The sequence below is a fragment of the Formica exsecta genome, unplaced genomic scaffold (genome assembly GCF_003651465.1).
Source record: "Formica exsecta isolate Colony F162 unplaced genomic scaffold, ASM365146v1 scaffold3, whole genome shotgun sequence".
NCBI lineage: Eukaryota > Metazoa > Arthropoda > Insecta > Hymenoptera > Formicidae > Formica > Formica exsecta.
In genome coordinates, this window is record NW_021850256.1 from 62,973 (window position 1) to 77,009 (window position 14,037).

At 40.5% G+C, this 14,037-nt stretch overlaps 1 protein-coding gene across 3 annotated transcripts in view; it reads right to left on the bottom strand.

Annotated features, from left to right (window-relative positions):
- Positions 1-3,268: 3,268 nt before the first annotated feature.
- LOC115237567 overlaps positions 3,269-14,037 on the bottom strand; it is a 40,035-nt gene continuing 29,266 nt past the window's right edge. For all 3 annotated transcript variants that reach the window (XM_029810699.1, XM_029810697.1, XM_029810698.1), the window contains 4 exons: positions 9,444-9,587; positions 7,112-7,434; positions 6,438-6,712; positions 3,269-6,034 (listed from right to left, as the gene is read on the bottom strand). In XM_029810699.1, coding sequence (XP_029666559.1) covers positions 5,302-6,034; positions 6,438-6,712; positions 7,112-7,434; positions 9,444-9,587 — 1,475 coding nt within the window. In that variant the 3' untranslated portion in view covers positions 3,269-5,301. The remainder of the gene's footprint in view (positions 6,035-6,437; positions 6,713-7,111; positions 7,435-9,443; positions 9,588-14,037) is intronic.

Genomic DNA, 14,037 nt, shown 5'->3' on the forward strand with positions numbered 1-14,037 from the left:
CGCGTGTCACAGTATTGCTTGATTAGTATATCACTTGTAATCGCTTTAATTATGTAACAAAGATTGAACGTGCGCATATTGTGTCAGGGATACTAAATTTGAAACTAATATTTTACAACGCGATAAGTCAAGATATGAGAATTAAGCGTACTTGAAGATTGTAAAGAAATATAAAATTTTACTTTTTGTTTTGGTAAATTATTATATATACGATAGAAGGTATAATATATTTTTAATTAAAGAAGATCAAGTATCAAGATTATCCACCTGTCGACCGCAATTTTAATCACAGGTTTTATTCGATGCGCATCGATTTTACGTGACAGATATATATTACCGATTATCGCCGACGACGTTGCACTTATATGGACTCGGGCGCGCGACGCACTTACGCAAAACTCGGCTACCGAAATAGCCGGCGAGTTTCGCGTTGGTCGACCGCGGGACATTCATAAATAATTGCAGCGCTTAATTTTTGTCGACGTCGGAGTGCGATAACATTGCGCAGTACGGCGATACATTCAGCGACACGCTATTTGTTAACCGTGCTCGTAAAACGTGGCTAGAGTTTAGATATATCTTGCCCGCGGCACGTGATCATGAATAACGATAGGGAGAAAGGGGAAGATGAGGACGAGAGGTGGAGAAAGGAAGGAAAAAGAGAGAGAAACACGAAGTTTTGTATATTGTGACAGATTGGACAGGTAGAGTGCGACTAATTGACTCGTTCCGATTTTTCTCGGCATGTACACGCAAGTCGTTTAATGCGACCGGCCGGTCTATTGATGACTCTTAGTTTAATCTCGCTCCGTTCTGCGTCCCTACATAAAGGGCGCTCGTTCATCACCGGGAGATTATGATAGAAGTCGGTCTGAATGAAGACATTACGCATACGATAGCTCAAGGATCCGCGTCCTGTTCGCATACTCTCCATATAATCCTTTTATATCGTCATTCAGGTAAGATGTGCACACATAACGTTACAGATTTAATCCATCGTGCGTGATAATGTTTGCGTTGAAAACAATATAGCAAGGAGTAATCCTTGCAATATCAAAGCGATACTCAATTATGCGTACGCGTGAATAATATCAAATAATATTTTCTTCAAATAGAAACAATTTAATTAGATTAAATAGAAACAATTAAATTATTCAACAAAAATTTCTTAACTAAAACTTTTTTTAGATTAACTTAATACGCTTAAATTATAATACAAGTCTATAAATCGCTGCGGAAAGATTTCGTTGAAAGGATTATAGATAGATGATTTGAAAATCGATCTGCGTCCTAGACGGGCAACTGAATACCGGATAAACAAGGAACAAAATTAAAAAAAATATAAAAGTAGGCTAAAACCTTGCGCAGCGAAAAAAAGAATACACAACCTCGTCCTCAGGCTACAGAATGAGCGATGACGATCGTGCAAGATGCGCCTAGAGAGAGGAATGGTAGACAACGGACGCGAATAAGAGACGAGGAGGGAGTGCTGTATTTGCATTTTAATTTGCATATTAAAACATACTTCCACGATCGGTCGACCCGGGTTCGCGAAATACGATACCTCGCGCTCCGTGTCCGTCGCATTAGCCGCAGTAAAGCCGAGTTATACACAACCGCAAAAGCAACCCGACGGCCCTGAGACCGTTCACGCATGCCGATCTTGAAATATGCGCTCGTGGACCAGAGATTGCCGGATCTCGATACGCCCTATGCGTTGTCCCGATTGATCTACGCCGTGTCCGGCACAGTATTTGCTCAGGATACGATAGCGATAGTAATAATTATGATAATAATAGCGTCTTTGAGATGTGAAACGGCCGCTCTCGCTATCGCGCTTCTTAATCCACCCTGTATCACGCTAACCCACATTGTTAGTCTTGCACATTGTGCACCATGCGCGTCATGCTTTGCACGGTACCAATTTTCTATGATAATCATCAAGGGAGTATTACTCGTTTTTTAGCCTTGTCTTGCATAATTACTTTAACAAGAAAATGCAGGTCATTATACTTATAGTATCATTATGATTTTAATTTCACATTTTAAATTTAAATTTGATACGAAACATCAATGTTATATGTAAAATGTTTTAGCAAGAATAGGAATATTTTTTAAAACAAAAGCTTTCAGTTCTTATAATGTTCCTCGTCGTATAACAGCATTATCTCTTTAGACAGCCTCAGAGAGAACCGTGAACTTACCCGACGATAAAAATCATCGTCGCATTTTCCTGGCATTGTCGATCTTCGTGGCGAGAATGATGCATGCAACGGTCACGTGAGCTATGCGAAAGGGCCGACGTGTTGCACGACGTGACCGTCAAAGAGAACATCTCTCTGCTTCCCCATAGCTCCCCGTTATTATCGTTGTTTCGAGCCGTTAATATTAATGGACGTAAATGCGCATTACCGCGCTCGAAAGAGAAATAAAGATGGACAAGAAGACGTCGAAGGCGGACGGCGGGGGATGAGCCGAGGCAAAGACGAGAGAGGTATGCCAAGGGGGGCCGCAGGACCTGTGTATCCGAACCCCTCTCTTCGCTATAATTGAATAGACGCAGCTGTGCGTATTGCATGCTCGTAAAAACATTAATGACCAATAGCCAGCGCGAGCGTTGACGATCGTTTTGCGTTATTATTCCTTAAAGTGCGCGGTGTATTTAGCCGCGAATTTTCTACGTTCGCGATCGTGGGTGAGCCGGACGAAGTGAATAATGACGAACATGCGCCGGCCGGCGAGAAAGTGGATATCTCCATATATATCACTCGTTAAATGGCATACTTAACGATAATGAGACAAGCATGATAAAAGAGTTTACTTGTTTTCCTTGCAGAACAAATAGAGAAATAGTATTATGATATATAAAATAATTACAGTTTACATTGCATATTTTCATCTTTTTATTTCTCTCAAAATATGAATATGAAATAATTTATAGTTCTATAATCGATGAATAGAATTGTATATTGCAATCGATAACTATTTCTCTGTATTGGAAACATCAAATTTGTATTGATAGTTTTATAAAGTATTAATTTATAATAGCTGTAATAAAATAGCTTTTATAAGTATAATGTTAGAGTATATATAAAATTTATATAAATAGTTTTATTAAGTATTACAATGTTGTTATCAAAAACATCACGATATAATTTCATTATTTCTAAAAAAATCACTTACCTGCATATTTTCGCTGCAAGCTCAACATGATTTTACTCTAACGTCAACAAGAAAGTTGACAGGGAATACATTTGACAACGGTGTATTTTGTTGTAGAAACGCTCTGTCTTTATTTCCACTAACGACTTCATTTGAATATACACAAAACCTGCAAATATTACATCATTATCGCGCGCACGCGATTTGGAGGAAGGGAATGGAAAGAAGGGGCGTCGAATTAGACAAGATTACACTCGTTAGGATCCTCTGAGAATCTTCAGCAAGCGAGTCCTGGTTTTCTCGCGTTCTCCCGCGGGTATTTCCCATTAGGCGCCCATCGTTCCCTCGATTTTTACGCCCTTTCTTCATCATCCTCGCTCGTACGATGCAGCGACCGACTGGCAGCTCCAAGCGCTTCGTCATGCAAGAGAAAGAGAGAGAGAGAGAGAGAAAAAAAATAGGCGAGGGAGCAAAAGAGAAAGGTATAGGAGATCTGCCTGTTTCCTCGAAGCGTTTCGAACGCAATACCTGCTATGTACTGGCGAGGTTTGTAATCACGCGTTTAACAGCCAATCGCGCAACGTCACGCAATCGGGCACGAGAGCGCGCGAAACTTCGGGGTCATCGTACATCGAAAAGGAAGCCAAATGCCGTGAAGCACGTGACAAGCTAATGAATTAATCGTTACAAAATATCGTCCCGATCAAGCGAACGAGCGCGGCTCGGCTCGATTCGATTCGACGATCAGGTTGTTACCGTCGACTACCTCGTTCTAAGCCGCAACGATCCCGATGATGACCTAGACCTTCGAAGGACGCCGGTAATTTCCTCTTCCTAAAAGCCGCCGACCGGCTCGTTTACATTCTACCATCGACTTCTTCGTGCCGCGTCGGTTGCGTGCTCCGCGATACACACTCGTTTCGTGTTCGGGAAGTTTAGATCGACGTTCAATGATCCGTTTCACATTCCCCTCGTACGTGATCACATAAAGCGTCATCATCCACCCTAGAAAATTCCACTCGTCGTGTCCTGTTCTTACATTATCATACAAAAAACTGAACTCAAGATCATATAAAACGATTATAAAAATAACTATCGATGACGAATTAAATTTGTGGCGTACACTGTGTTCTTGAGGTCTCTAAGTATTTGTACAAATTTTGAAGAGAAAGGAGAGAAACTTTTTCCAAATGGAATTTTCAATAATAAAAAATTTGAATTTGATCGAATCTCAAAATTCGTTTGCACTATTACTGACAAAACAAATACGCGTTTATTAGAATTAAATTATCGACAATAATTTTTATATAATAATGAACGGATTATTTTCCGATATTGTCACCCAGCGGCCATGGCTGAGGTAATCGCGGAGCCCGCTACTATTAACATGCCTCTCGCGAGACGACAGATTCTTTAATGACGGAAGCCACGAAGAAGCGTTGCTGCGTGCTAGGCCCGGCTGGCGTGCCCCGCTACATCCGCTGCAGCAGCGTGTATCGGGGCCCGTAATTACGGCATCATTTTCCTCGGTTCCAACAGCCTTGTAAATCATTCCGCGCGGTATCCCGTAGACGCTCGTATTGGCGACTCCTCGACACGGATCCGCCCGCGACGAAAGAAACTGCTAGCGGAGCAATTTCCTTGGCGACGAGCCGAGCCGTTAATCTCGATCCTCATCTTTCGCAGACACGATCGATATATCGCTTCCGACTCCTGGTGTTTTCTCTCCAACCCGGAAAACGCGCCGTATCTTTCCGTTTAGTCTCTCTCTTTAATAGTAGAACGGTCGAGAATCGGTGGGAAAATACTTAGGAGAACAATTTCCAATCTTGCATATAAAAATAAAATAAGTCTTCAATCCATAAAACACTTGGTCTTTATATACTCTATCATTAAAAAAACATTTGTAAAAATTTACTGGCTCGACCGTTCTAATATTAGAGATCTCCAATCTTTACAAAACAAACGTTCGCCAATATCACTCGCGATTAAGAAGTTGATCGATATGCTCAAAAATTTTCGCGACCTCCCGACTCTTGATACGTCACATCATTTGTTCCGGTTAATCATGAAATCAATTACCGCGAGTCATGAACGATTTGAATGTTGATTCCATCCCCGATAGAAGAAGACGCGCACTCAACACACAGTATTGTAAATACCCTCTTCATCGTCGCCGGTGCTCGCCGACACGTCGGACACCTCGGAATGAGACAGCGCGAGCTTCACGTAACCCCGATCTCGTTCCCTGGTGCCGGTTTTTCCCGCGGAAGGCAGTTTTTCCTCCTCCTGCGACGAGTCTCGCAACGGATTGCTGCCGCTGCTCAGCTCGCAGATTTCGGCGTAGATCTCTTCCGGTTTTGGCGGCGGCGTGGGTGGCAACGGCGTCAGGCTATCTCTAACCTTGGAATACGGCGGATCCATGTCCGTGCTGCTGGTGAGTACTTCGAGGACGCTGGTCGAGATGGAACGTTGCACCTGTTGCCTGGACGACGCCTGCGCTGCCTGCATCAGATTCGTTTCCGACTCGAGACTGGCGTACCTCTCGGGCGATCGCATACCGATCTCCGGTCGTACGGCGAACGTGAAGGACGCCGACTTCTTGGCCGGGTTCCTGCTTCTGTTACCCTGCGCTATCCTCGAGATCCTGTCGAGGAAGCTATTGTTGTTGCTGACACTGCGGCTGTTGCTCCGGTCGCGGATCGTCGTCTTCTTGATGTGCTCCAAACCCTCCTTCAGACTTTGCAGTATCGGCTTCGCATCGGGCTTCGCTTTAATCTCCTTCAAGTGCAATTCTTTCAGCTGACTGTTGTTGGACGCCGGTTTCGGCGGAGCAACTCGCGGCTCGGTCGCCCGCTGGTCTAAGGCTCTTCTATAAAGCGTTATCAAAGTGAACTCATCTCGTGTCGTCTTATCTCTCATATATAATGTATATAAGTTATTTGGGACAGTACAAGACTAATAAAAAAAATTTGATCGCATTAAGAATCGAATCAACAAAATTCTTGTTACGGTAAAATTAATAATATATTAAAAATTGAACTAGATTAATTGAATTAATTCTTCATCAAACATAAACCTTAACAAATATTTAAAAAAAAAATCTTCTCTTTACTGTATATTATTTTCTCAAGCTAACTAATTTTAAAATACATTTTATACAATATTAATTCTATTAATTGTGATTTTTAGACTCTCCGTGTTAATATTGCGTATCTTAAATAATTAATATATCACCCAACGTAAATCATGTTTCTCCATGCAATTGCTTTTACCTGCAAGCTGAGAGTAATCGCTGCATTTTCGGCGATGCGAGCAGTCTCGCCTCGGAAGGGCATCCCAATCGTGCCCTTTTCACCCGTGGCGCGGTTGGACCGGTAGCGACGAGTTCCAGGAGCTCCGGCACCGTGGAATTTGGTAAAGGTCTTTCGGGCATCAACGGCACCGCGCAGCCGAGAACTATGGGCCCTCTATTCGCGTTCTCCAACTGCATCAGACCGCTGTAATCTCGGGGCAGCGGTATGGGTAGAGGTCCAGCAACCAGACGTACCTGAAGATCATGCACGCGAATTCTTGGTCAAGAGAAAATCAGAGTTTCGTTTAATAAAACATGAAAATAAAATACGTAATACAATATTATTATCAATATCAATATAACCAATATCAATAGAAATATGGCAGAAGTCGATAAAAATATAACTTTAAAGAAAGGAAATATTAGACACAAAGAAGAAAAATAAAGTGCACGTATACATAATAAAATATTATATGCATGTTTTATCGTGTAGAATTAATTCGTATTAATTCATATAACGGGAGGTTTCTTATTTTCTATATAAAATGGTAACAACTTCTCGTCGATGTTATAAGAAAAAAACGGGCGACGAGATAAAATAGATAAGAATGATTGCATTATACAACATTAATTTTAAGACACGATGAAGTTTACCCTTAGGGGAAGATCCCTCCTGGCGAGTTGGTGAACTCTGTAGAGCACCGCGTCGCTGCCGGTGTCGAGGCTGCCACTCTGACAGATCGCGTAAAACTCGCCTCTGGTCGAGAGCGGCGCGAACAGCTCGTGCCCATGAGAGTCCAGGCACTGAGCGTACTGATCCCTCTCCGAGGATCTCGAGGATTTGCCTTCCGGGATAATTCCAGACATGCCACTGGCGACTGGGGCCCGACGTGTGTCCTGAAAGACGGCGGTCAGCCGCAGGACCTCGCCGGCGCGCACCGTCGTCTTCGTGTAGTGGGCTCGCAAGTTTCCATTCTCTGCGCGATAGAAATCGATCAAAAATTAACGTATCACTTTTGCAAACATTAGTGAAACTCAATTGAAATTTAACTGATTCACTCTTCATCTCTTCGTTTCATCTCTTTTTAAAGAATTGTGGAAAGAAACAGAGGATTATAAACTTGAGTTAACTTTAATAATGTTTATGTGCATGTATTATGTATGGAAACAATTTATAGAGGCAATTAATCGGGGTGCGTCTCTCTCTAACAAGTCATCAAGTTAAATATAAAGATAATTATGTTGCTATCTTCTATTTAATTAGCGCTGGTAAAAAGTATTTTGCCGTTGTAAAAGGTGAGACACGCGAGTTAATAACGCGCGTATAGTTGTTAATTAGTTCATTAGCGTTATTTCATCCATGTATTTGCATAGGCAATATTGTCATACTGTACATAATGAAATACAACGCGCTTAATCAGATGTTGTGAGAACTAGTTCGTAGAATATGTTTCAATTATATACTAATTTTTTATTAGTCATTATCCATTTCATTATCCAACACATCTTATCAGGGGAATCTTCACGCGTTTCTGATGTAATTATATATATAGCTTAGTCGACTGCTTGATACATATTTTGATATTCGAGGAACATCCCGACAAATTTCCATATCAAATCAACAACGCATGCCTCGATTGCGTACCGTTGCGACGTCCCAAGCTAGCGAGCATAAAAGCCGAGATGGCGAGCAATTAATGTCAATAAACGCGTTGGATAACGGACACTGACGTGACACGTCGGGAGAAGCGTCACGAGAAGAACTAGGAGGAGTAGAGTGGGATGAAGGAATTCCCCCGCGATTTTCCACCGCGATCATAATTGTTACAGCGCCGGTGCGTATAATGATATAATGCTCGCGCCGCGAGCTGCGTATACGCATTTACAGTCGTTTATGCACGCGCGTCGCAAGGGACGGCTTTCACTGAGCCGCATACCTATTACGTTACGCGCCTGTCGCGCGTAAAGCTTGCCTTACGTTTAAATGCACTAACATGGCGACCGACGGTGCGAACGTACGCTACGAGAACCGCACATTACGGACACATTGACATTCGTGTCACGGCCAGTCGCTACACTCTGAAGAAAATAATCCGAGCCGCGAGGCGAGATATGTACGAACGCCTATGCATAGAATTATATAGGGTGTTGAACCCCTATATATAAACTATATATAATACTATATATGTATAATACTATATATAATATTATATATAATAACTGTATATAAACTACTCTGCCCGTAAAAAGAAATCAAAATTAATCACAAGAAACGAGAGCAGTTATTTGACTGCTCTGATTTTTTTTACGATTGAGCAGATTGGAAGTGTATATATAGTGTATATGTAAGTAAGTGTAAGAATGTAAGTGTGTATTAACCCAACCTATATATATATATATATATATATATATATATATATATATATACTGCCCAATTGTAAATGGCTGCTCTGGCTTCACCTTACATCGTTGTTAGCAGTCTAGGTATAATAATAAAAGTCCATGCATTTCTCCAAATATCAATTTCCCCAAAAATGTGAGCAGAGGTCTTGTCATTTTGGGAAATAATCTGAATTGTTAACAAACGCGCGCTCTCTCTCTCTCTCTCTCTAGTTATATGAATCATGGCTTATAGTTCGTAACGGATTGCATTTTCACAAGCAGATTGCAGCGAGTGATAATCGCAATCGTGACAGTTGGCCCATGGAAAATGCGGACTTGGGTTGGCCGGAATAATAAACTCGACGAACGCCAGATTAATCGATTTATAATATACCTATCATCACTTAGTTATGTCAATATAAATTGATTGTAATAAAACATATGCGCTCAAATAGCCACACTGCCTCTTAATTGCTTTTTCCCTCTTTCGTATGATATATATAAATTAGTTTAATCAAAAAACCTATTCTATATAGATACATAGAATATACTATATAGATACTATATAGATACAAAAACATATATATATATTAAAATAATTTACCCATTTTAGAGTGCGTCAACGTGTAAGCTCTCAATGGCTTCGCGAGCAAAAACGCTGGTACTCCAGCGCGTACCAACGCGCCGACTCTTCTGTACACCCTGGCATTTCCGGTACCGCTATTATTGGAGACCACTGAGAACCAGCCTGCAACATAAATAAGATTACACATGAAATATAATAAGAAAGTCATATAGTTGAAAACAGATTTACAAAAATAATAAAAATAAAAATACATATATATATAAAAATATTAATAATATATTTGTAAATAAATCGGTATCTTATAATCGGTATTTCATACATTTCTTCTATAAATATGGTATTCTTTTTATTTACGATAGATTAAGATTAAGAGAGTTTCTCTATATAGAATAGAGATGCTGTTGTAGTGAAACACGCGACATTTCATTGACGCGAGGGATTTACGGGATTTCGCTTTCTCGTGCAAGGAGATACGAGGCGACGCAAACACGTGTGTCAGTCGTGTGCAACGTCATTCCGCGCCTAGTTTCATCTAGCGCTCGTTCGTTAGCTTCATGGCTTCATTCTCCACGCGGAACGTGACAAACGTTACCGTTGCTGCACACGCTCTACGCCGTGGAAACTCGTTCCACTTTGAGGCGCGCGCTTTCGCATAGCGGGGAGAAAAACCGGCCGCCGACTAGTTTCATAAACCTACCTACCTATGTTCGAGCACGCCGTTAAAATCACCGCGGCCAACAACTAATAATCCTTTACGAAATCACAATGTCAATTTGACCCACTTTGTTAATACGAGCGGCGGCGCACCGCGTCTCGAAACTAACATCGACATTTATAGCCCGGCCTAACAAGATTCTAAGATCCAGTTTCATAAAGGCAATTTGAGTCGTTGTACAACGCGTAGATACATAACTGATCGAATTATGCCTCTGCATCATATCTAACTACAATTTTCGTTAAACCCGCAACCGTTACGTGTGCGTCTAAGGCTATCGTCGCGATTCCTTTCTCTTAATCCTTGATAACGCACGATTTAGATCTCTTGTTAAATTTAATATATTTGTACGATTTAAAATAGTCTTCCGTAAATCAATAAATTTAGTACGCTTTTCTAAACCTTTTTTTTTCTGTTGAAAAATCTTTATCATTTATAGTCATTGATTAATTGTATATATTAAAAGGTAATTTTATGTAATCGTAATATTATTTGATCATCCACGCGAGAGATCAATTGAGAGAATCGAAACTGCGAGGATCTTCGACGACAAGTCGAGGATCGCGGTGTGACGCGAGCTTCGATTAAATCGGTAATCCGTCGATTTGCGGCGCGACGCAGGAGCAATCGCGTGGAAATTTATAGCCGAATATAAAAGCGCGCTCGCTCTCGTGTGCGGCACGGTATTTACAATACGAGCATATAAATCGTCGTACCGTTTCGCAAGCGATTTATACACATCGCGTTTTCGCTATTTTCAATTGATTTACAATGAGCCTGTTATGTTATACGAATCCCCGCAATCGTTACGTCCTTTCCGCGAATGGATATCACGAATGTTTTATCGGCGCATCCGGACGTTTACAGCCAATTTCGAATTTATCCTTAATCGGCCTTCACGGTGCGCGATAGTCGGATTAAATTGTAATGTTCCTTCGTGGAGGACGGAGATAAATGCGAGACGCGAGTTAATGGCGTGCAATAAATTCACTCAGAATATGCCTAATTAGATTCTTCCCATTTTTATTCCACGTCTTTTATATGTCTTCAGGATAAATTTGGGAGGCATTAAGAGCGATTGTGCATATCGTTGCAATAAAACATGCATGCATTCCATCACTCTTAAGATATAAGATGCGCGATATCTATTACGTCTTTTTCATCTATAATAATTACTTTCACGTAAAAACAAAATATCACAAAAATATGAAATATTACAAGACAAGTTGCAATTAATTGAGCATGACCAGTTCTGAATGAAGAGAAAGTATCTCAAGCTATAACGAGATCGTCCAATAGCTTGTTAGCACAGAGATATTTCTATTACGGTTCTATTACAGTGTGAATTATAAAATTATTTTCTCGGCCGACTGTAGCTATGGCTGTCAGATATTTTACGTAAGCAAGATGCATGCCTTGTCATTAAATGCAATTTAAGCGCGTCTATGCGTTTTCGCGTTTTTACGCGCGAGGCTACGTACCTAATAAAGATTGAGAAAACGCATGTAAAGGAACGCGGGTTTTGCGTCTTTCATCGACTTCCGTAAGGGGCTTGTGAGATATAAATTAATCAAATAACTTTCTCGTGGCACGTATCGCCTACGTCTACGAAGAAATCGATTCCGATTGTATCCATTACGACTTCTATCGTGCCGATTCATTCATCAGTAAACTCGTGCTCGCCTTGGCTGAGATCGATCTCGCCCTCGATTTCACTTGTTACACATCCAGGCTTCCCTTGAATCGCCTACTGTACTCGATGTCAGATACAAAATAGTAATTCCGGTAGTAATTCGCGTTTGGCTTAATCGATTCAGAACCAAAACTCAATTGATACTTTCGTAATGTTTTCTCTCTTTTCGTCTCCCTTTGAATGAACCAAATTTTCTCTTTCTGCCTTTTTTTTTCTTTTTTCCTCTATTCTACATATTCCAATCGCTTTAATTATTGCCATAGAAATGCACTTTGCACTGTTGAATTGTGTATGTGTCTCACGCTTCTGAGAAATTAATTAATATATTTAATATGAAGTTTTGTTATATATAAAAAATACATATAGAAAAAAGGAAATATCTGTGGCGGTCGCGAAATAAAAAGACACAAAAAACTATCGTCCACGATTACACAGTTATTTACGAGATACCGTACGAATGGCCAACCTCGGAAGCTTCATGGTTCGGTACGAACCGTTACTCAAACATATCACGGTATCATACATATCCGGCTGTTGAATTGACGATCAAGGCTCCCCTGGATGTAATCTTGATAAAAGCTTAATCTTCTTTGAGGTCTGAAATAATTTTTTCTTAACAGATCAATATTAAACATTTTTATTTCAACGGTATAATATTGCGTTAACTTAACGTAACAACCAATCATCGTCTGAGCTAAAAAAAGACAAGGATAATATATAGGAAGAAACCGATCACATGCCTATAGATGGCCAGGCATAGATGGCCAATAAAAACGTTAAACAGCTTTGGCTATAAACGAGACATTGACATTGACAATATTCGGTAGGATTAATTAATTACATATGCATATAAAATTTTGTAAATGTGTCTCACGAGCTGCTTTGATTAAATATTCATGACTTTTATACTTTGCCGATTTAAAATTTAACTTGTAAAAGACGATGCATAAGCAGCGATATTTATCACTCGATCAATCTTTTCATCAACGCGTGACACCGTCATCATCTAATCTGAATATTATATAAGTGCGTAATCGAACACACACGCCTATGCTAAGCCTTCGAAAAGCAAAAGGCGGAACGTTCAATACTCATTAAATCGGTTACGGGTCCATTGCCAAATACGCGCCGAACCAGATTATTCAGATCGCTCCCATTATACCGGAGGTCAGGGCGAAGTCGAAGTAAGAGTGAATTCCATCGACGACTTTCACGTTGCGTAATCGTTGCCCTCCGGTCTCGCATGCGTACACACGTGTACCGATTCGCGTTCGTATATATTCTCGCTTGTATAATGAACGGTCAGGAGCGGATCTATATGGAAATTAATGGAATTTAATTCTTTATAGAATGCACAACTTTCCTCTTTCATAAAAGCGGGGGAGGGGAAAAGGAGAAGATAAAAGAATATTTTTATAAATTTTACCGGTTTGTCACACACACACACACACACACACACAGAGTAGTTTAACATTTCAAAATTGAATATTGAATAGATGGTATGTTTAAGATGTGTGATATATAATATATTTCTTTTAATGCAATCCACTTAAATCTACTTAAAGAGAGGGAAAGATTTGGTTCTCTACTAGAGAGTGAGAGAAATATATCAATTTAAAAAAATCAGCGTCCGATCCTGCGAGCGATCATTAATTCTTGAACGAGAGACATATTTCTACAAAGGTTCTACGATACGATCGGCATTGGGCGAGCTCATAAGAATCGACGCGGAATATTGTCGCGCAATTAACATTTTCGCTCGCTTCGATCGTTTCCCGGTGTTACGTCACGGTTGTTAGTTTGTGCATTCTTAAGCGGCATGTAATAATCACTCCGCGTGTGCTTCTTGATTTACAACGCTCGACGAACAATCCGTTTAGACCCGCCGGGACTCTTGAGTTATTTTGCTACCGCGTTACTCGGTGCATGAAATTATCCATGTCTGCAGATTCTTGTTCACTCTGCCGTGTTCGATCTGCCGATGTGTGTTAAGCCAGCCACTATGTTGGTAAACTGGAGCAGATCTCTGATTAAGTAATGATAGACCACCGTCGCGGCGACCGTTATTCATTCTTTACCTCGACAATTCTGTCTAAGATTGTAGTCCTGTTACCAAGCATCGCCAGAGCGAATTTTATTTTGCGTTATGAGATAGTAATCTTATTTGATCTTATTTTTTATTGCAGTAAAAAAATTTATATTAA